This window comes from Plectropomus leopardus, chromosome 8 (assembly GCF_026936395.1).
Source record: "Plectropomus leopardus strain MGB_pleo_1.0 chromosome 8, ASM2693639v1, whole genome shotgun sequence".
Lineage (NCBI taxonomy): Eukaryota > Metazoa > Chordata > Actinopteri > Perciformes > Serranidae > Plectropomus > Plectropomus leopardus.
This window is the reverse complement of record NC_142183.1, coordinates 32032259-32053676: the sequence shown is the minus strand read 5'-3', so window position 1 is coordinate 32053676 and position 21418 is coordinate 32032259. Positions and strand designations below refer to the sequence as shown.

The window sequence follows — 21418 nt, the reverse complement described above, 5'->3', positions numbered from 1 at the left end:
TCCACCTCTGCTTAAAGAAGCAGTCTTTCTAACCAGACCACTCCAACACACAGGTTGCAACACACATCCTCCTCCTGCCCTTCTTTCTCCTCTGACATAGTCCTTTCCTCCATATCTCAACCAAGTCAGATCGGATTTCAGAGCAACCTAAAACCCACTGAACATGAAAGTGTCGAAACCAAGGCCTACTTTTTTTAAAAGACTGGCCAGGGCAGCAGGCATTGGCTCAAGTTGGCATGCACCGGCACATGTTGGTCCACACTGGCCAGAGAGTGGTACCGACTCAATGGCTGCCAAGTCGTAGAGGACTGCCAAAGAAACTTCAAATGACCGCTCTCTTCTTCTCTGCTTCTATTTCGCTCTCCCATTCTCTCTTTTTTTACTCTCCTCCCGCCATTGTCAGTTTGTTTTCCACTCTTTCTCTCTCTCTCTCTCTCTTTCTCTCTCTCTCTTCATCTCTTTGTCTCTTCCTCTTTCCACTCGCTGTCTTTATCTCCTGCTCAGAGTCTGTTAATCTGATGAAGGGAAAGGTTAAACATTTGGCTGGCATTAGAAAACACCCTTTTGACAACTATGTGTGTGTTTCTTGTGTGTGAGTGTCCACAGAGAATAGATTCATCCTCTTTCACAAAGAGAGACAGGTGGTTCATCTTACTAGCAATGCCACAGGGGAATAGCTGAGAGAGAGGGGTAGACACATCCATAGGAAAATACAGGTAATGAGAATTCTGCCTTTTACTTGACTTCATCAACAATCACAATTGGATGAAATTGCTTGATTCTGGAAATGATGCTGGAATTTCGGCAGACAAACAGCAGGTTATTTTGTGCAGTCAAGCAGCTACTGGTGGTGCAACCAGTCAGCCATGTACAAGAATCTGTCATGCCTAAACAGTACATTCGTAGTTGGCCAGTGACTACATTTACACACACAAGCTAATATTCCATTATTATTCTGAATATGACAATATTGTGAATTTGGTACAGGTCATGTGAGCAGCATAATCCATTGGAAAATTCCTAATTAAGTCTTTTTCCCCATAAATAATTTTCAGATTAAGATGTGGGACATGCCAGTGTTTAGGGGGTTTTAGGGGCATTCTTTGTACATGTAAACGGCGCATTTGGAATATGCATTTCAGCTTGGGTTTTTAACAGTTTATGCCATACTGCCTCTTGCCTGTCTGCGGTCGGCTCTGTGCATTGTCATGCTGGTACACAAACCAATGCGTCCAACAATTGGCAAGCCAGTCAGTGTCCAAAGCGTACCAAAAATAATAAATTTCATTTTTGTTTCAAATACACATTTGTTAAAATGCATTTCATGAAGATAATAATGTACTGTGTTGAAGGCAAACTGAAGGGAGAGGCCAGGGCAAAGTCTTCAGCAAAATGATTTAAATATACTGACCTCATCAGCACAGCCTTAGCATGTGGATAAGTTCACTCTGGTAAGCAGTGATTCACTGTTTATGTCTGGGGTTTTTACTGTGAAAGGTAAGAAGGGAAGAAGTGGAGCTACTGCAGCACTAATGCGAGAGGCACAAAAGAGTTTGCTGTCTTGGTTCAAACTACGGGACCCTCCTTCTTAATATCTCATAACTTTCATAAATATGCATGCAACGCTAGCAGCAGACCAGCAGCAACTGATATTTTAGCAGATCAGCTGATGTCCTGTACAGTTAACAGTGCCCCAAAAGTTGTAGCGCTGGAGACAGCCAGGTTTCGCTGCACCGGTGCAGGAGTTTGTGTGACACAGACACAGTACAGAAGCAGTGAGCATTAGAGCTGTGGTTCCCTAAATGACACCAAAATAAAGCAGAGGCTCAGCATAGTTCAATTACATGCCTAATTTGGTACAAACATTTACCCATCAGTGTGGCAGAAAGCCTTTAGCGATATACTCAATTGACAAAAAAATCAACCTGTATTTGGTACTTGGCGTGCCCACTTTTCTAGTTAGAGGAAGAAACACACCTACTTTTAAATACAATGAAAGTCTTAAATATCAACAGGTTTTTGGATATGCAAAATTATTGCAGCGCCAACCTTTTCAACATGGTGGATGTGGAATGACTGAAGGAGGCTGTTTTGCAAAATAAAACATTTTAACTACCAAGAGGGACCTTTTCCCATGTTTTGACAGATAAATGACATGTTAGAGCACTTTAATCTGAGTATGCACAGCTGCATTTCACATGGATGTTATTAGCTTCTGCATTTTCATTTTCAGTTATTTTTGTTTTTCGTTTCAATTATTATTGAGCATTTTCTGATGAGCTACCTCTACAGTTCATGCAACTAAAACTATAGAGAAAGACTACGGTCACAGTTTAATGAAAAAGACTGCTTGTTAGAGACATGATGCAAATGAGACCTCTTGTTTAAAAGCAAGACAGTTTACATACCCAATTGGCCATCCTGGACTCTTTAAGGTTTTAGCTGTAGAGGTTTAACTATGGCCCATTACTTTTGCCTTTGTTCCTGAGGAAAGACGGTCATTATTCAAACGACCACTAAAAGTTGCCTGTCAGGACCAGATAGTTTAACTCTGCCTCAGTGAAACTATGTTCATGTAATTGCAAAAAAAAAAAAAAGTCAGTAAATATCTGCTGACATTGTATTTCAATTGTTATCTTCAATAGCCATACTTACATTACAATATCTGCTTATACACACTATAGTATAACTAAATTGGGCACTCGCAGAAGTTGGTTAAAGGTAGACTTTGCAGCAATTGTCGGCTACTATTTGTTAACAGTATTGCCAGCAAAAGTGAATGTGAAAGAAAACCCCAGAATTATTGTTGTTCTTAAAAAGGCTTTGTCTGCTTTTGTCTTGCTATATTTGTTTTTTGTTTTTTTTTTTTGGTCATTTTCCTCCTTCAAGTAAGTCCCAACCCCACAGCAAAGTTACAGGCAGGGGGCAGATTCTCTGCAGATAAATACACTGCCACACACTTCTAGTGGGTCTTAAGTGATGTCACGGTAGTATGATTCGTCACTAGACAGTGTCAGGATGAAACGCTGCCGTTAATGATGTAATATAAGGAGCGACAAAGTCCCTAAAGGGTGGGTGGGGCGATGAATGGGTCCAACAAACCCCCGTCTTTTACCTGGTAGCCCACTGTTTGCCTACCGTAAGAATGTAGAGCCAAACCATGATTTTTTATCCAAAACCGAACCACACATTTCCATTGCCTAAACCTGACTGGCCGTGCCTTTGTAGCCTAATTCTAACCATGTGCTTTTGTTAACATCCCGGCATTGACTGCAGCAGCATCCAGGAGGGTCAAGAGCAGACACAAGGAGATACCTAAAGCGTAATATGTAGACACAGAAGTCCACTGACAAAGAAGCGATATGTGATGGCTTAGGATGAGAACATGTAGAAAATCCCCCAAAGTATACCTTTAAAGTTCAGGAAAGATCTTGATCTTGGTTAATTATGGAAAAGCCAGTAGTAACTTGAGGCAAAAGACCACAACATCTTTGTTATACTGCATGCAGGACACAAGATGTCAACCCTGATTTGTAGTGTCAAAGTGCTGTGTTTTGTACACCAAACTTACACCCCCACTACCATCCTACAAATTCTGTTCGGTACTAAAATGAAGCAATCCTTTCACTTGGAAAAAAAACTCTCCTGTGAAATTAATCCAGGCAGCAATTTCAAACCCTAACCTAATTGGGAAAACAAATTAGTAATTACATAAACACACATTTTAGGGGACAGGGTTGGATGCACAAGAACTAAAGTCTAAAGGGAACTAAACTATGAATTAAAAGTCCTTTTTGCACATTCTTGTTTGCATTGCCACCATGTCTGACTGTGAAGATTAGGGAAATTAGTCTGATAACGGATTTAAGAATCACGTCTGTAATGCAATTTTCACGTACAAATAAACAACAACACAGTCATCATCATTATTACTGTGGAGCCACTTTGCTCATTGAGTTGGATGCAATGAACTGACGCCAAGGAGACATGTAGAGGTGAATGAAAAGGAGGCTGGAAAAACTCCAGTGTCTGACTCCAAAGTAGCAACAGCATACTAAGTGGGTTTTTTTTAATGTTTGCTTTAGAATGTAAAATTAATTTCGGGTTTTCATGTTCAATCTGTTCAATTTCTAAGCTTGTTTTTAGTACTAGGAATCAAACTTTGTTATTAACATCACACAAATTCCATCTTCCGACCAATGTGTAACATTTAGCATTGCAAATCCTGCTCTGATAGTTCCTGGGCCATCAGAAATACTATTTTATTACTAATTTTTTTGGCATTATGGCTGGCAAACTAAATTTAGACATTCCCTTTCCACAATTGTAAATGCAGATAAGGTACCTGAGCTCCTAAAATGGTTCATGGGCCCCTGGAGTTTGTACAAAGGAAATGGGCGACCAGGTCTTTTTTGAAGCATTATTTTGGCAACTAATGTCTTTATTATAAAATTGCCTGGCAAGAGATTAGAAGGAGATGAGGAAAGAGACAGACTGGAATGACATGCAATAACGGCTTCCAACTAGCCTCAAACTGATGATGTTACTGCTCATTGCTGCTGACATCGACACTGACATTGTTGCCCATTGTTCCCACTGCTAATCATGCCATAGCCCAGTCTGAAAAGGGTCCCACTGGACCGAAAGCCCATTCGTACAAAAGCCCAGTATGCCAAAATCAAACCCAGGTTGCTCAGAAGGGCTGTCTCTCCAACAGCACTCTCCAAAACAGAAGCACTGATTATTATGCAGAATGCCGTCATCAGACTCTTCCTTTGATTGGCGAGTACTCAATGGCTTCGTTGTGTAGGTTGCTTTGGCTTCGGCATAAGGAGTCAGATGATTAGAGTAAGACTTAGATTGAAGATGAGCCAATTAGAAGGAAAGTTGGACAGGTCATTCCTCTGCCATAGTAGAAAGGTCCAAAGATGTCACACCGCATAATACTTATTCATGTGCTTCTGCAAAACTGCCCTTAGGGAGCAATGCATATTATTTTCAGGATACCCCCCTGTTGGACAAATGGTCTTTTGGTCGAATAAGACAACTTTTTGGACTATTGGGGCTTTGAATTTATTAGCCTTCATAACAATGGTATGGCACCACTAACTCCCAAGCCACCTCGGCTGGGCATTTCAACAATTGATACTTGTGTTTTTGTGGGAATGGCAGCCTTAAGGCTCACTTATACGCCCTTTACATATGAAAATAGATTTGTCTGTTTCAAACGTTGTGAACGTCACTGTCCTTGTATGTCTACTTGTCCTTTATGTTGGCACAGATAGGGTGAAGTCAAAACTTTCTGACAACAAACGAGGGGATTGTGGAGGAAGTCATACTGTACCTTTAAACTGAGGCAGCGTTGTAGGCAGCGGAGATCTGTGCGGCCATTATATACATGCCTACATGTGGATGGTGAAGTCCTTTCACTAATTTCCCATATAAAACTATATGATCGATTCGTCCTATACAGCCATTTTTCAAAGTTTCTCTTCGTCTCCTACGGTTGTATCGCTCCTGAACTTTGTAACACTTTCACCATGACATCCAGTGGTACTGCTCCGTTTTATCCATATCTGTAAGCTTCAGAAAATGTGTGCAAATACTGACAAAATGAACACAGAAACCAGACAGAAGGATCTGTTAGTCTCCGTATCTAACGTTGAGCATAAATGAGCCCTTACTGCTAAACCAGCTTATTAGCCAGAGTGCTAACTTGTCAGCCACCATGTTGGCAGGTAAAACCAGCCAGTTACACAACCAATCAAGTTGTCAACCAAGCAGTCAAACATCCAAAAAACTTGCACATTGTCAGCCATTCCACTAACAAGCCAGCTCGCCAATCTGCCTACCATCCTGCCAACAAACCGAGCAGCCACCGAACCTACCGAGCCAACCCCCTGGCCAAGATGTCACCAAATTAAACAACCACTCACCCACCCAGTTAACCAGCCAGCTGACCAATTGACAAACCCCCCTATCCCAGAGGCCAGCAGGCATTTCAGCCAGCTAGTGAGTCATTTTCCCAAACAGAGAACATGTTAGATTTCTATCTAATGCGTTGTGTTCAAGTGTAGAGCGGGCAAAGCCAGAGGCATGAAATCTCTCATCTCACGCTGCCTTGTTCACTATATAACACTCATTATTTTGTTCTCTGCAAGTCCTTTTCTCTATCAGTTTGTCCTCTGTCTTTCTCATTCGTTGTCCTCTCCTGTCTCTGTGTATGTGTGTGTGTGTGTGTGTGTGTGTGTGTGTGTGTGTGTGTGTGTGTGTGTGTCCTACCTATGTTTTGATTCTCTTTCTCTCTGACACTTGCAGATACACGAGTGTTGCAGGATAGAGGTTTGGTGCAAAGTCTTTCTCACAGCGTTACAGCCTCAAAAGTAAACTGAGACCTCTCACTGTGTGTATCAATTTCTTTCTAAGTGATGTGCCTGTGTGTGTGTGTGTGTGTGTGTGTGTGTGTGTGTGTGTGTGTGTGTGCTCATCATAGAGGGTGTACAGAGGGTCTTGGGGAGTCGCAGCATGCCCTCTCCCCCTACTGAGGTCCTTATTCCTGCAAAGAAAATGGATTTTTGCTTTTCTTTTCTCCTCCACTCATTCCCCCATCTCGCTCTCTCTTCTCTCCATCAGCTTCCCTCTGTTTTTCTCTCCCACTATTTACCCTTTCTCCCTACCCCTGCAATTTAACTACTCTCTCCTTGACTCTCTCTTACCCTATCCTCCCTCTCTCTTCCCCATACACATGCTTTCATTTCTTTCTTCTTGTCCCAGTGCACATCTCTCTTTCTCTGTACCTCGTGTCTCAGACAATGTCATTTTCCAGTTACGGTCTCCTGAGAGAGAATGTCACTCCACCTTTGATGCTTGTTCACCTTTGGTTTTCTAACAGTGTCTCCAGGTTGTTCTCCCTTTCAAGTTCAAACCCACACACTCCAATACACACTAGGGATCTGCAGTGTTTTAAAAATCAACAAGTAAAAGAGAGATCGCAGCAGTCTGCATGAAATGAAGCACCTATAAACATAAGAGGATGGGGGCACAATACGCCCTGCAGCTTTTTGTTTTAAGGAAAAGCTTTAGAAGAAGATGCAAAATTAATTTATACAGCTACAACCATGAGCAGGCTAGAATGGTTTAACTGGGAGTCATGTGTTTTCTATAGGAGATAATAACGGAGTCATGATATTTGAGAGAAGAGACAAGCTGTTAATGGAATCTGCTTCATTATCATTATCAGTGCTCTTGTATGCACTTCTGTTCGTGTCTCTTACACAGCACCCACACACTAAATGATTACTACTACAGGAAAGCCAGTGAGGATGTCAAATGTAGAGCCTTTAGGAAAGATGCGAGAACTGATCTTTATCTGAGTTTTTATATTCCTGTCAACTTTAATTTTTACTTCACTACATTTCCAAAATAAAATCTACACTTTTACCCCACCACATTTCTATGTATCATTCTATTTCTATGTATCTGTAATAGTAGCTTACAGCAGTTATTTTCTGGTAGGATATCTGCATTTTTACTCAAGTATGAGAACTGGATATAATAAAACTAAAAAGGAACTGATCTGGGAGCATTTCAAGGATTCTGCCCCACTCTGGCACAACAATGTGTATGCCAGCACACCCCACCCAATCATCCAATTTACTTGGGGGAAACAGGCAGACATCCTTTTAAACCTGCAATAATGTGTGTGTGTGTGTGTGTATATATATATATACATATATACATATATACATATACAAATAATCAATTTTATCTTTTTATGCTGACATATGACATCTTATATTGATAAGGCAAACTACATTACATAATAGAATAGTAAGTAGTTGCTTATTTACACGGACAATGAACAACATTTGCATTGATTTCGAGTTGTGCTTCTGGCCACGTGATGAATGCAAGTCTCTTGGTTCTGTTAAATGCTCCACCATGTTCACAAGCTAGTCTCTAACTATGCCTGCTGTTTGGTGCTGAGGAAGACATGAACATTGTTTTGTTCATTGGTTTGTTCATTTAAAATCGCTGCCTGCTGAAGTCTAAAGCAATGCTATCAGAAAGATGAGAGAGAACCTTAACCGTAAAGCGGTTAGAGATCCATAAAAGATGTGGATCTCTAACCGCATGTGTGAGAGATACAAATGTGGGTGATAATTCTCTGTAGGTTCATCACTACAATTGACCTCTTTCACAATGTCAAATTCTTTTCCTATTGTCACCTGATACATTTCAAAAATATTGAACACGAACATTTAACAACACATTTAAAAGATGCTCACATTTTAATTAGATTTAAATCTGATTAAACGAAACCACAGAAAGGCTTTAAAAACATCTACAATTCTTACGAATCTCATGTAACCAAAAGTACAGTGTCTGCAAACCACAGCGGTAGTTAATGTTGGTAGATATCAAGGGGTGTTGTTTTCCTTTTCTGTTTACACAAATCAATTAGTGGTGAGTTATGTATCCCTGCCAACAATTATATTTTCAGTCAGTATGGAAGCTGCAGTGGAGGTTGCTATGAATGATAAATTGCATGATTTTCAACATGTAAGAAATGTACAGATTTAAGAGATTTCTCTCTAAATCAGGTTACAACACTCTAAGAAATGCTTGCCATCCGGTGGTCCCCTTTCTGTACCATTCTTTTGGAATGTAGCTAATTAGCTAGCTTTCTAGGAAGCAGATGTTAATATATTCTCTCATACAAACCCATATTGACTACAGTTGCAAAATTGCTAGAATCTTCAGTGTTGATTGTTAATTCCCATAATTCCCATGGAAAGTTTCCGTTCCTTTGCAACCCTAATATTGACATATATGAGCAGCATCTGACAGGAATAAAACCAGCCTACCAGTTTACACAAACTATAAATCTATTATTACTTTAAATGTATTGATGTTTATGGACAACACTGAACAACAGTTGGCTCCACTGAAGAGTCAGCAGCTGCTATTTGTCTTCACTCAGATTAATATTCTTGGTTATAACAAAGTGAAGGTAGGATGCCTGAGTGCTTTAGGGGCTTGTCAGTGACCTCAGAGTGAATAGGACATTTCATTTGCCAGCAGCTACAAAGCTCGGGGCAGACCCAGGGCATACTGCATGAATTAAAGAGGCCTGGGCCGCTTTGTAGAGGTCATGAAAAGGATCAATACTGAGCGTGAATGGAATCATTTTGCCTTGGGCGGACAGACTTCTAACATATATTAAATAATCGAGCTGAGATTTTTAACCCTGTAACCAAGATGAGTCAACAAGTAGTTTTTCTGATATTTAGTTTTTCTTCATAGCATTTGCTTTGCCCCTCAAATCGGGAATGACTGCAGTGTGAACTCAGCACATTGTTGCACTCTGAGCCAGCCAGTACGGGTAGCGAGGAGAGAAATATCCACAGAACCTTGTCGTTTTCTCCTTGACCCTCTCTGTCACAGCTTGTCAGCTCACTAAAAGTTATACAGACATCTCATCTCACCCACATCTTTCACTAATGACAAAGATAAGGTATGGATGGATGGACAGAGGGACTGGTGAGCGGAGGGAAGGCTATGGTTGAATAGATCGATGAGCACATTAACAGGTAAGTTAATGCACAGCAGGGTCTAAAGACCAATAACAGACAGGATGAACACACAGCAGAGAGGTAGAAAACCCATTAGCACTTTCTTATGATGGCTTATATACTGACATATTTACTATGAAGAAAATAAGTAGCTTGCTGAGAACAAATAAAATAACTGTTTAGGGGTAAATTTGTAATATCCACTTATTTTTGCATCACATTTTTTTACTACATACCTTACATTAAAAGTCACCTGTTGTCTTTGGCTAGCTCACATGACACAGAATTCCAGTGAGAAACAGCAACTAGTAGACATACAGTAATAATGTCAACCGCGCTGCAGTGTTATCAACCAAAGCTACAATTACAAATAATGTTAATGCAGGAGTTATGAAGTGTTATTTATCAGCCACACATAATCATAAAAAGACAGGCAGCACACCTCCTTTTTTTTTCGTTTTCTATCATGATAATATTGTTTTCGACCAGTTTACGACTCCATCCTGCTTCCTAACTTTTCACTGTGAACACTACTCCTTTCTTTACTACTGTCAACATTGGTCATGATGACATCATCTCAGCCTCCATGATTACAGGGGTTAAATACAAACTACTGGCAAATGATTGCATGGGTTGTATACAAATTCTGGTACATGAATTTTTGTAGGTATATGTATAAACAGTGCATTAGAACAGCCATTTGTTTTCTCTTCTGCACAAAAACAAAAAAGTAATTTAGGGTTTTTTTTTTCTACCACCTGCATCTCACAAAGACATCACTTGTAGACTCATATAGTGAAATGACAGGTGGCAGATTTAAGATTCAACAAGACTGCTATCGTTCCACTGTCTAATATATTGTTTTTGTCTACTCTTTACCTAGTTTCTCAAATAAGTCACAGTTGAAGACTGTTACCAAGGCAAACCATTTATAGTGATTTGTACAATGCGTAAGCAGCATGGGTGTGAAGGTGAAACATCTTGCCAATTTCTGGAAGGTTGACATATTGGGCGGAAGATTCACTGTTGGACCTTGGCGGCATATGGAGAAAAATGAAGTTTCCAACTGTACATGGTAACATTTTTATGCAAGATTAGAGCTATTTTATCTATCTGAGGCAGGTTATGGCTGCCACTGAGATGAATCTGATGTCTCTATTGTACCTGTATAAACCTGACTTCATCTTGTGTCAGTCAGAGCCGAGTGTCGGGTGAAAATGTGAAAGTAATCCTGAAAGAGTGGCTTTTATCGCAACATGTGAAGGGTTCTTTATAATAGAAACAACAATAAATATATCAGATTAAGGGCAATAACTACATTTAAAAGTACATTTTCCTATTGGATTTCTCTGTGCACAGTAACACATTCTAGATACAACCTTCTAGTAATATAATATGATCCAGTTGGTAGCTCCCCACTAGGATAGGAGGTGATGTGCCTCTATGTGTGTGTGTGTGTGTGTGTGTGTGTGTGTGTGTGTGTGTGTGTGTGTGTGTGTGTTAATAAGAGACCCTGAGACAATGACAGACACCAAGCCCTAATTAGGTTGTCATGCTGAGAGAGCGAGGGGAAGATAGAAAGAAAGAGAGAGGGAGAGGGAGCTTATTAAGGAGGATAGGTGTCAAGCTCTGGCAGGAAAAGGAGGTGGGAGGAGAGCAGAGGAGGGGGAGGAGGAGGGGATGAGGGGAGGTGAAGAGAATCGCTCGCAGATAAAAACAGGAGGTGTGGGAGAGGGGGTAAAGGGAGGAGGAGGAGGAGGAGGAGGAAAAGGTAGGGAGAGAAGGAAAACAGGAGATGGAGGAGAAGATGGAGGCTGCGATGAAGGGACAGTGAATAGAGCGAAGGAGGTGAAGGTATGCAGAGGAGGGAGACAAACAGGATCAAGTAGAGAGGGAGATGGGGATTTATGACACAAAGGAGGACGAGAGCTGCTCCTGTGGTGCAACCACAGCTAAAGCCTCTGCAGTTTCACAGGCAGGTGACAGAAAAAATCACGAATATGCTGATCATCTTTGATAGATGAGTCGTTCTGTTCCACGACAATTTGGGTCTTACCTCCACACGTTTGGCCTCTATTCCTATCAGATTTAATGACATAAAGGAATAGATTATCTAACCAGCTATGTTTGGACAAGCGATGTCAACGGTTAACCATGATCAGTTATGGAGCGCCAGGCTATAAGAAAAGGCTGTTTTCTATGTATTTTTTACCTAAAAAAATTAACCAGTTAGTTACTGGCAAATGTGTGATAGCCTTTCAAAAGCAAATGTAACCAAAACTGATATCCCTAATTTGTACATGGAAGCTTGACCTTGAAAACTGACCAAAATAGGTTTTCACGTCAACCTACTCACTTCTCCCAGGTTTTTTGTCCATATCTCATTGCCATCTAATAAATATTGTCTTACATTTTGTTCCATATACAACCACCTGTTTTTGCACATTGACGGTCCATACTTAGGTCAAATGATGGCAGCTGAGCAATCTCAGGACAAGCTCCATCCACCAATGAAGATGTGGTTGACAGCTTTGGAAAATTCTGTGAATGGACACTGAGGGATTCTATCAAATGATCTAATTTGCAATAAACTATCATTTCTAAAGAGGCAGCATCCTGCAACTGGACAAAACAACACTAACGCTGCGTGCTTACGTTCATGTCTCCTGTGTGTCATACATGTAGGAGAACTAAAGCAGCAGATGTAAAAACACAAATAGCCCTATCCAGAGCTAGAGTTTGGTTTGTCTGTTCAGGCCAACACTTAAAACAAGGCGGACTCCGTGAAGGAGGACCCACTCCCTGTGTAAATATAAACAGCTCCTTCTCAGGTAACCAAAACATGAAGATTCTTAGGTGATTATACACTAATGAAAACAAAATGAGGAATATTATATTCCATTTTCTGCCAACATATCTTCCTAAATCCCACACACTGAACTGAACCTGGTTTTTCATTACATTAAAACAACAAAAATCGTGATACAAGGTTACCCAAAAATACGCAGGGATATGAACTCACCCCTGTGAATACTGGATGACTGCAGGCAAAATATTTACTTTTCACAGATTTACATGAGGGCATATTATAATTCAGTTCATTATGCACACACACACACACACACACACACACACACACACACACACACACACACACACACACACACACACACACACTCACCTTCTGCTTGCAGGTAAACAACACTGTAAGCCTTGTTCTGAGCTACAAAGCCAACCGTACACAAGTTGATTCCCCACCTGCACCACCACCGTAGTATCAAACAAATTTACACACACATATTCCTAAAGGGCCACACAGGACTCAGGCCAAACTCTGCCGTAGTGCCAACAGCCATATTGTAAATATTCAATTTACTAAACTGGCAGCATTCCACATAACTAGCTGGAAAAATATGCTGGTGCACACACACCTGCAATACCTCGACACAGGAGAAATGTTTTGACATTCCGAACAGACCTCAGCAAATGTAATGGAGTAATGACAAAACAATTTTTGAAGATAAACCTCTAATGCGCTACTGACTGACTAAACTGTAAACTAATCCTCTCTGGGACAGTGTTGCCCTGAGGTAATAAACCCAACTTTGGCCTATTACTCACACAATACATCCTCAATTATGATGCAGGACTTTAACAAAGAGGCAAGGCCCCGGGGAGACCAATAGCAGTGTTTGAATTTGTCACAAAAGTCTCTGGAGGCCATGGTGAATCCATTTTTGGGGGCCCTTCCTCACATGGTGCAGCTCCATCATCTCTCTCCATAAGAATAGTACCAAAATTCTTTTTCCTTTTTATTTATTATTTTATTTTTTAAGCTATTGTTGTTTGTGGTCCTATTATTTATTTTGTATACAGGTGTGAGTGTGTGTGCTATAATTCTTTTTTCTTTGCTATATTTTTATTTTTTGTCATCATTTAGGTATACCTTTCAAAGAATTTGAAGAACTTCTGTAAATACATATTCTTTATATGTGTGTATTTATGTGTACATGTTTATGTATACATATACATATTTTTGTGTAATGTTTAAAATTTTCTAAACATTGTTGAAGAAAAATGTTAAAATGCTAATGTTGCCTTGAAGTAACACCCTACATTTATGGATTCCCTCCATTTTTCAGTACTGTGTATTCTGGCTCAACTGTTTAAAAGCTCAAGAGTCATCATGGTATTCTTTTAGTCTCTACAAATTAACTTAAATGTGATCATTTTAATTGTAATAAAGTACAGGTTTAAACCAAGATTCTATCATATTTAAACAACAGAATAGGTCGGTTTCAACTGACTTCAAAGGGCATGAATAATTTGAACAATATCCTTTGTTTTTATTCCTTTCTACTGTGAGGCTTTATGCCTTAAGGTAACACAGCCTTAGTGCTCCCCCCAAAAAAATATTTCTTAAAAAATGTCTTCAAATTATGCTTACTTGGTCTGTTTTATGACTTTTTCTTAGAACTGGCATCATAATGCATATCATGAAGGGCTGGAGTCCAAATAAATAGAAAATATTCATGGTGAATATTTACAAATGTTGACAATAAAACTAATATTTCTTGAAATACCATCATCTGTGTTTTAAAATATTGATTACTGAGGGCAAGGAGCATTTTTCTTCTCAAAGTGGATACTGAGTGGCTTCAAATGAAACCCTGCATTCTCTTTTTTCAAACACCAAAAACAGTGCTGCTATTTGCCAACTCAATGTAAAAGGGCCGCCTGAGTACAGACTGAACACTTGGAGTCAGAAATCTATTCCAAGGTTGTTCCCATGTGATGAAATCAACAATACCGAGGCAACTCCAAGAGCACTGCTGCATGTCAGAGTCGGGCCAAAAATATTTTGTTTGCATGCTGATAAAATCCTCGCCGTGTTTTTAGTTTTATGAAGCAAATGTGCTGTGGCTGGAAGTGAAACTTCAAAATAATGTCTGTGTTTTGCTCAGTGTACTTTGACCTAGCTCCCGCGTGGGGAGAGGAGCAGCATTTATGTGATGTTCACAAAGTGTTATCAACAATGCTTCTCAGCTGAACCAGAAATACTCCCAAGTTGTGTTTCCTTCTGGGAATCTGGGTTATACCCTGAACCTGTTTTTAATGGTTTTACTTCAGGGCTGACTCGTAACAGTGTCCAGTTATTGGTCAAAACGTGTGAGAAGTTGTGAGTCCAGGTTACCTTAGTACGCAGGTGTAGAATCCATTGTCTTCCATTTCAGCAGATCGGAACCAGATGGAGTCGTCTTCTTTACTCAGCCGATGACCTGAGAAAATGATTGGCTCCTAGAAGACAAAATACACATACAATGTTATAGCAATGATAAAATAATGAGTAAAATAATGCCTACCAGTTAAATATGACTGGTTTTTAGTATAGAGATATAATGGCCCTCTTCCTGTAACATACATTTTAAATATATTTTGGTTTTCTCTGGGCTTGCAAAGGCACCAGAGTGAAGACATTTTAAAAATTGGTCAAACCGTTGAAAAGTTTTCCTCACATAGTTTATCTTTAGGCACATGGGACTAGTGCTTTTATGTCTCTATGCAGGTGACAGCCACAGCCGGAGGCAAGATGTTTTGTGGTTGTTCATCTGTTCGTCTCATTCTCCTGAACTCCATATCTCAAGAATGCCTTGTGGGAATTTCCTCAAATTTGGCACCAACATCTGCTTTAACTCAAGGATAAATCAATTAGATTCTGGTGGTCTAAGGTCAAAAGGTCAACTTGTAGCTTCTTTGCAGCCACATCCATAACTGAAGCATTGTCCGCTGTCATGGCAAAAATGAGCGTGAACAGACATAGATGTAAACTGCAACATGACTGGTTAGTGGAGGCATACAACTGTGAGGCAGTAACTCTAGTTTTCCTTATATTTCATCATATTTTAGGAAAAAAACAGCAGTCCAGTGTGCCTAAAGACTAAATATAGTATAATCAGAAAATGGCTGTAGCTCAGAAACTACAAGGAGCATAACCAAGTGTTTGGTATCCATGAACTTGCATGTTTACAAACATCAAATTTCAAAGATATTCAAACATATGCAGTGTGGAAACTATGTCATATGGAAAACATTTTATAACCACAATGTTGTCATTTTTCAAAAGTCCTCACTTTGCCTGTTGATAATAGTCCAATTTTTCATGGAATCTTAATTTTCAAAGATGCACGATTTGAAACTACTACCAAAGTTTATCCGTGCAACAATTCAAGACTTTTAACAAATCAGAACAAATGCTGTGGCGTTTTTATTTATGAAACTAATTATAGTCTTTGGGCAAAAGTGGGTCAACAGAGGTAGTAGAATTACAGTGATAATAGAGCAGAAGGGTTTAACAATACATTTAAAGCTGTATTACATAAAAGTACTGCTCACAGGATTAGGTTTCAGTGTATATAGAGATGTATATATTATGTATCATCAGGTCTAAATGTAATCCAGCTAAATCCTGTTTAACCATTTAGATCTAATCCATGCTGCTGGGAAAGGGGGACAACGCTTTATTAGAGCACCACAGTATGATTTATCAGTCCCTCTAGTTTCTGTGTATTGACCATTACCGGAATCGGGTGTTTTGATTAAAATCCAACCAATCTGATGGTCCGGCACATCCTGCTTATATATTATGTTAGTTGATCCTGACAGATTAATAAAACAAGTCTGGGAAAAATCCTTCGAATGAAAACCCAAACTACCATTTCCATTTTAATTTGACACGAGCTAAAATCATGATTTGATTCAAATGCAGCGCCATACCCTGAATCTTCATTTTCAAATTTAGGTAATACATTTTCCATTTTGTATTCTAGAAAAAAAACAAAACAAAACACATCTGTAGTATTTCTGTAATATAGCCTCCGGCACTGAGGAGGATTTCATATTTTGTGATGACCTTAATGAAAAAGACTTTACATTGGTCAGAGTAAACATTTAAACATTCAGTAAACATTTAAACATTCTTCCAATAAGAACATTTAATGAACCCCTGGGTACTACACGTTTCCTGGATCTGTTAGATGGTGATGCATGATAATGACTGTGTTTGATGAGGACTGTTTGGTGTCTGTAAATGTGGCAAAAGTTATGGTTTGGAGAGGAAAAAAGGGCATTATTTTAATCATAAATAATTACAATTTATATTTATAAGTTTAATCCTAATTATTTTATTGTAAATATAAAACATATAAACACCACTCAAAACAAGTCTTATTTTCACTTAGTCATTGTCAGTGTTGGACTTCCATATCAACCCCATCTCACTTCCAAGTCATCAAATACAGATGTATATATCTGTATCACTGCACCTCGCTGCGTCCTTGTTAGACACTTAAAGTAATTGACATCGTATAAAGAACGTATAAGTCCACATAAGGAGGTGGTCGGGTAGGCATGTAAAAAAAAAAAACACATGTAGGGCTGGCACGATATCAGATTTTTCACTACGTGATTATCATGGCCAAAAGGGTTACTGTGAAATCTACAAATTTGTCTTTTACTTTGTTTATTGTGTGTTTTGTCTTTTTTTTAATACCAGTGCAGGGAGGTGGAGAGAGAGTCTGTAACCATGACTGGACAAAATCACACAAAAAGACCAATTATCTTTAATGGAAAATGTAAAGCAACCAGACTGTATTGAGGCTGGATAAGAGGTGCTGGATTATTTACACTATATTATCAGTGTATTAATAACGTAATAGCAATATTTCATTTTGAAATATTTTTAATACCAGTATACCATATGTGATATATGACATCAAACATTGCGTTTGTAACAAAAGTATTTATTTTATCCTGAACAATTGTTTTTAAGGAGTTGTTTTCTTGTCTAAGCCTAATGAACTAAACCTAAAAACTAAGTAAATACATTGAAACTTTGGTTTGAAAAGAAATTGTATGCATATAACAAGCAGAAAAATACATTTCCTGTGAATATGGAAGTTTGTTTTAAAAAGATACTGATCGTGGTTAAAGGTGAAATTGACACACAGTACTTGACTGCCAAAAAACTGACAGTAGAGGGTTACCTAGAGCATCACAGTTTGATGCCAAGGGCCACTGATCAAGTGTCGGTATTTGACATGTTGTGAGTGAGAATGTGTTGTCAGTAGCCTCATTAGCTAATTTTCCAAATGATCTTACCTCTGCATCTCCTTTGTTCTTGTACCAGATGAGGCGCAGCTTGGCGTTGGTGGCCATGGTGTAGTTGGTTCGGATGTAGCTGTAGAACAAGGCACATTTCACCCGAACAGGCTCACCGGCCAGGACGTGGTACTCCTTCAGATCCACCGACCAGTCTATGCATCCGTCCACTGCGAGCAGAGAAGAGACACAAACATAATGAGTAATTAATGGTGGTGGATGTACAGTATATACAATATACAGCAGAGAGACTCCAGGTGCTACTCCGCTTTAAACTGCAAGGGAAAGAAACATCGATGGAAACGGAGAACAGAGTTTGAAACTCAAATACGTTCCGAAGCACAACATGAACAATCATCAAAAACAGAGAATGAAAGACAGAAAGAGAAAGAAAATGAGTGACAGAAAGATTGCTTGGTCTCTAGTAATATTGTTGTAATAAAAAAACTAAATATGAATCCAAGAAAGTATGTGTTGCCTCTTTTGAGTGTGCTGAAGGGGGCAACAGCGCAGAGATTAAAGAAAGTGCATAAAGAAAATGCTGTTTTTTCAGATTTTTTTGATGGAAAGCTTAAGCATGGAAGGAGGAGAGAGAGGGGACAGCATGCAGCAAAGGGCTGAGACTGGAATCAGACCCACGGTTGCTGCAGCGAGGACATAGCCTCTGTACTTGGTGCTCCCACTCTACCCACCGACCTACTGGGCACCCCGAAAATGTAATTCCCTTTATGTCAAAGTTAGTCATAATTACTAAGAGTCATAATTAAACATCTGAAAGAAAAAATTAAAAGACGGTCAAATGAATTTTTAATTGTTTTAATTTTATATTTACAACCCACTGCTGCATCTTTATATTTTGCACTCCCTGTTTTGTTGCGTGAAAATGAAAAAAAAGAGAATAGAAAGAGCAAAAACTGCAGAAAAAAAGAGAGACTTCAGATTCAGCGACATAAAAAAATACGAGGGGGTCGAGACCAAATGACGAGAGGGAGAAGAGGAGAGGAAGCACTGCAGTGTCGGGGGAGAACAGGTCAACCGGAACGAACAGAAAACAAGTTGTAGATGGGAGACAAGTAGGAGCTGGTGAGACGTAGAGGTCAGCACGGAAAATGACAAGGAGCTTTCCCAAATGGACTTCCCTTCTCCTCCCGCCCATCCTCTCCCTCTCCGCTCCCTCTCTTGTCTCTGTCCTTTGGTCCTCTGACTTTTTTTTTCCCTCTCATGGTCTGAGGCTCAGATAGATGTGCTCGGTTTTAACTGAAGCCTTCAGGCACTTGCCAAAAGGCCTTTCCACTGAATTACAGCCTCTGCCCTGCAGCAATAAAGCCTCTGGATCTGTCATTCGCCCAAAAATACCCCCTCAGCCTCACATCCACATTTGTTTTCCTCTTGCTTGTTTATTATGCAACACTGGCAGTAAGCAGTGTTTGTATTAGGGCTGCAAATATACAAACATTATTTGGTTATTAACTGATAATGCTGCCCGAACAAAACTGAATGCCATCCAAGTTTTTTCTCCGTCACCCGACTGACACAAACTGACTCGGCTCAGGCACAGATGTCACACACTGCTAACTCACACTTGTGTCAGGACCTTATATGTTCATGCAGGGTAAATTTAAAAAAAACAAACAAAACATTCAGTATTAAAAATGTTCCTCATATAACCAAAGATCTAGTTTTACATTTTAAAATGAGCAAATTGGCTTGATTGCTTTAAAAACCATGGGAAGAAGGTAATGAGCAACCTTAAAACGAGAAATGGCCCCCCAAAAAGCAAGAAATTAACAAAACGAAAATTACATGAAGATTAATTTAAAACAAAACAAAAGTACATTAAAAAAAACAACAAGAACAAAAAAACAAGCAAACATGAAAAACCAAACAAGGCAAACAAGATTCAGGAAAATAGCTTAAAAGTAATGATAATTCTGTAACATTATTTTAACAATGTATTTAGAATAAGAAATTAATCCAACATGTGAAATTTGATTGACTGATGGATAGGCTATGAAATGCTGTCAAAATATATACAATATGTTGCTTTGAACTTTTGTAATGTAATGTTTTAATAAAAACAATGATTAATGGACTGATTATATTACCAATTAATCAATTAAGAGAGAGTGCATACAATTTGCAACTCTATTTGGAACATTTTTTACCAAGTTGCTCATTGCCTTTTTTCCCATGTTTCGTCACAATTTGCTCAGGGTTCAAGGGTCAAAATACTTGTGAAAAGTGTCTGAAAGCAGCACATGAAAAAGAGATGTCACTCCTGCTTTTAAAGAGCTTATAAACACAAGATTCAGAAGCAAAATAATGCATCTGATTGTTGTCTGTGCAATGAAAAGAACAGCTAGAGGTCAAAACAGCAGGACCTCTCATAACGCAGAAGTATGCCAAGATTTAAGCAAACATGCTACGGGCTGAAAATACACAGGTTTAAACAGTTTTAAGTTTGATATTTAGACATTCAACATGTTTCATTAGCTTTTTTGTGCAGTGTCCAATCTTAAAGTAATTCAGAAGAACTATCACGGCCACCTAATTAAACGCATGCCTGCCATATAAAAATTCTAATTTATTGATTTAGATAATCATTTTACGCTGCAAACATTATTTGATGAGTTGTGTTGATCTAATAATGCTGATAATTATGCCAACTTAATATGGTGTGCAATTCAAGTACAAGCTTACTGATTTAAAACAAAATTCAAGTTGTGGTAACTTAATGAAATTGACTGGATAACTGAACTTTTCTCTCCCTTGAATTCAGGATTTCAAGTACCCTCCACTGAGGGCTTGACCTGCCTCAGATATTTCAAAGACTGTTTGTTAGGTACCTGTGGGCCAAACAACTATGACCCAAAGGACACTTTCAAGGTGAGTATCATTTCATAAAAACTCAAAAATCAACATTAAATTGTGTTTATGTTATCAATTACTGAGTTAGCATTTTTTAAAAATGCCTTTTATTGCAGAAGAAAAGCTAACTTCCTTAACTCAATACAGTGTGTTGGTAGCATAGGTTTCACGTGCGCACAGTATTTGACTGAGACATTAAGTCCCGCTTTCTCAAATATCACTCAACAAAACAGTCCCAGCTCAATAAGCTCTCGCAAAAGTCAACAAAGTCCGTGAAAACGTATTTAGACAAAATAAACCACAATATGTGGCGGCCACACGAAGCCCACCAGCGGCCTGTTTATGGTATAAAGTGGGGACTTCTTACACACACTCTTCATTATACTCGAAAATCTCACGTTACGTCGTTCAAAACGTCACACAAACTCTCCTGAAAACTCTCGACGTATTAAAAAGTTATTACACTCATATTTAATGCTGTTTAATAACGACAACATACCTGAGAAGAGGAAAGAATAATCACAAAAGTGAGCGCGACCAGCGCTCCGCGAGAACTTCACTCATGAGCAAATTACCGCGAAACATCCAGATCGGTATGAGGAGCAAGCAATCGATATCAGAATCCTAGATCGAGACCACCTTGTAGAGCACAGAAAAAAAGATTTTCAATTGAGACTAAAGTAGAAAACACAATTTAAAAAAAAGGCTTAACCCTTTTAATTTAATGTGATATTAACTATCTTTATCCAGTTTATTGATTTTAGTCAACCTTTATGGAATATTAACTCATTGAGTGCCAGCCCTATTATACTGTATAA

General features: G+C 39.0%; 1 protein-coding gene across 4 annotated transcripts in view; it reads right to left on the bottom strand.

The window, feature by feature from the left end:
- Window positions 1-21418, bottom strand: part of il1rapl2 (interleukin 1 receptor accessory protein-like 2) — a 487999-nt gene that overhangs the window by 175456 nt on the left and 291125 nt on the right. For 3 of the 4 annotated variants that reach the window (XM_088081369.1, XM_088081371.1, XM_088081370.1), the window contains exons 3-4: window positions 17733-17902; window positions 14770-14873 (exon numbers count right to left, since the gene is read on the bottom strand). In XM_088081369.1, coding sequence (XP_087937495.1) covers window positions 14770-14873; window positions 17733-17902 — 274 coding nt within the window. Of the gene's footprint in view, window positions 1-14769; window positions 14874-17732; window positions 17903-21099; window positions 21196-21418 lie in introns of those variants that run through there. The other variant, XM_088081372.1, reaches the window with a different exon arrangement.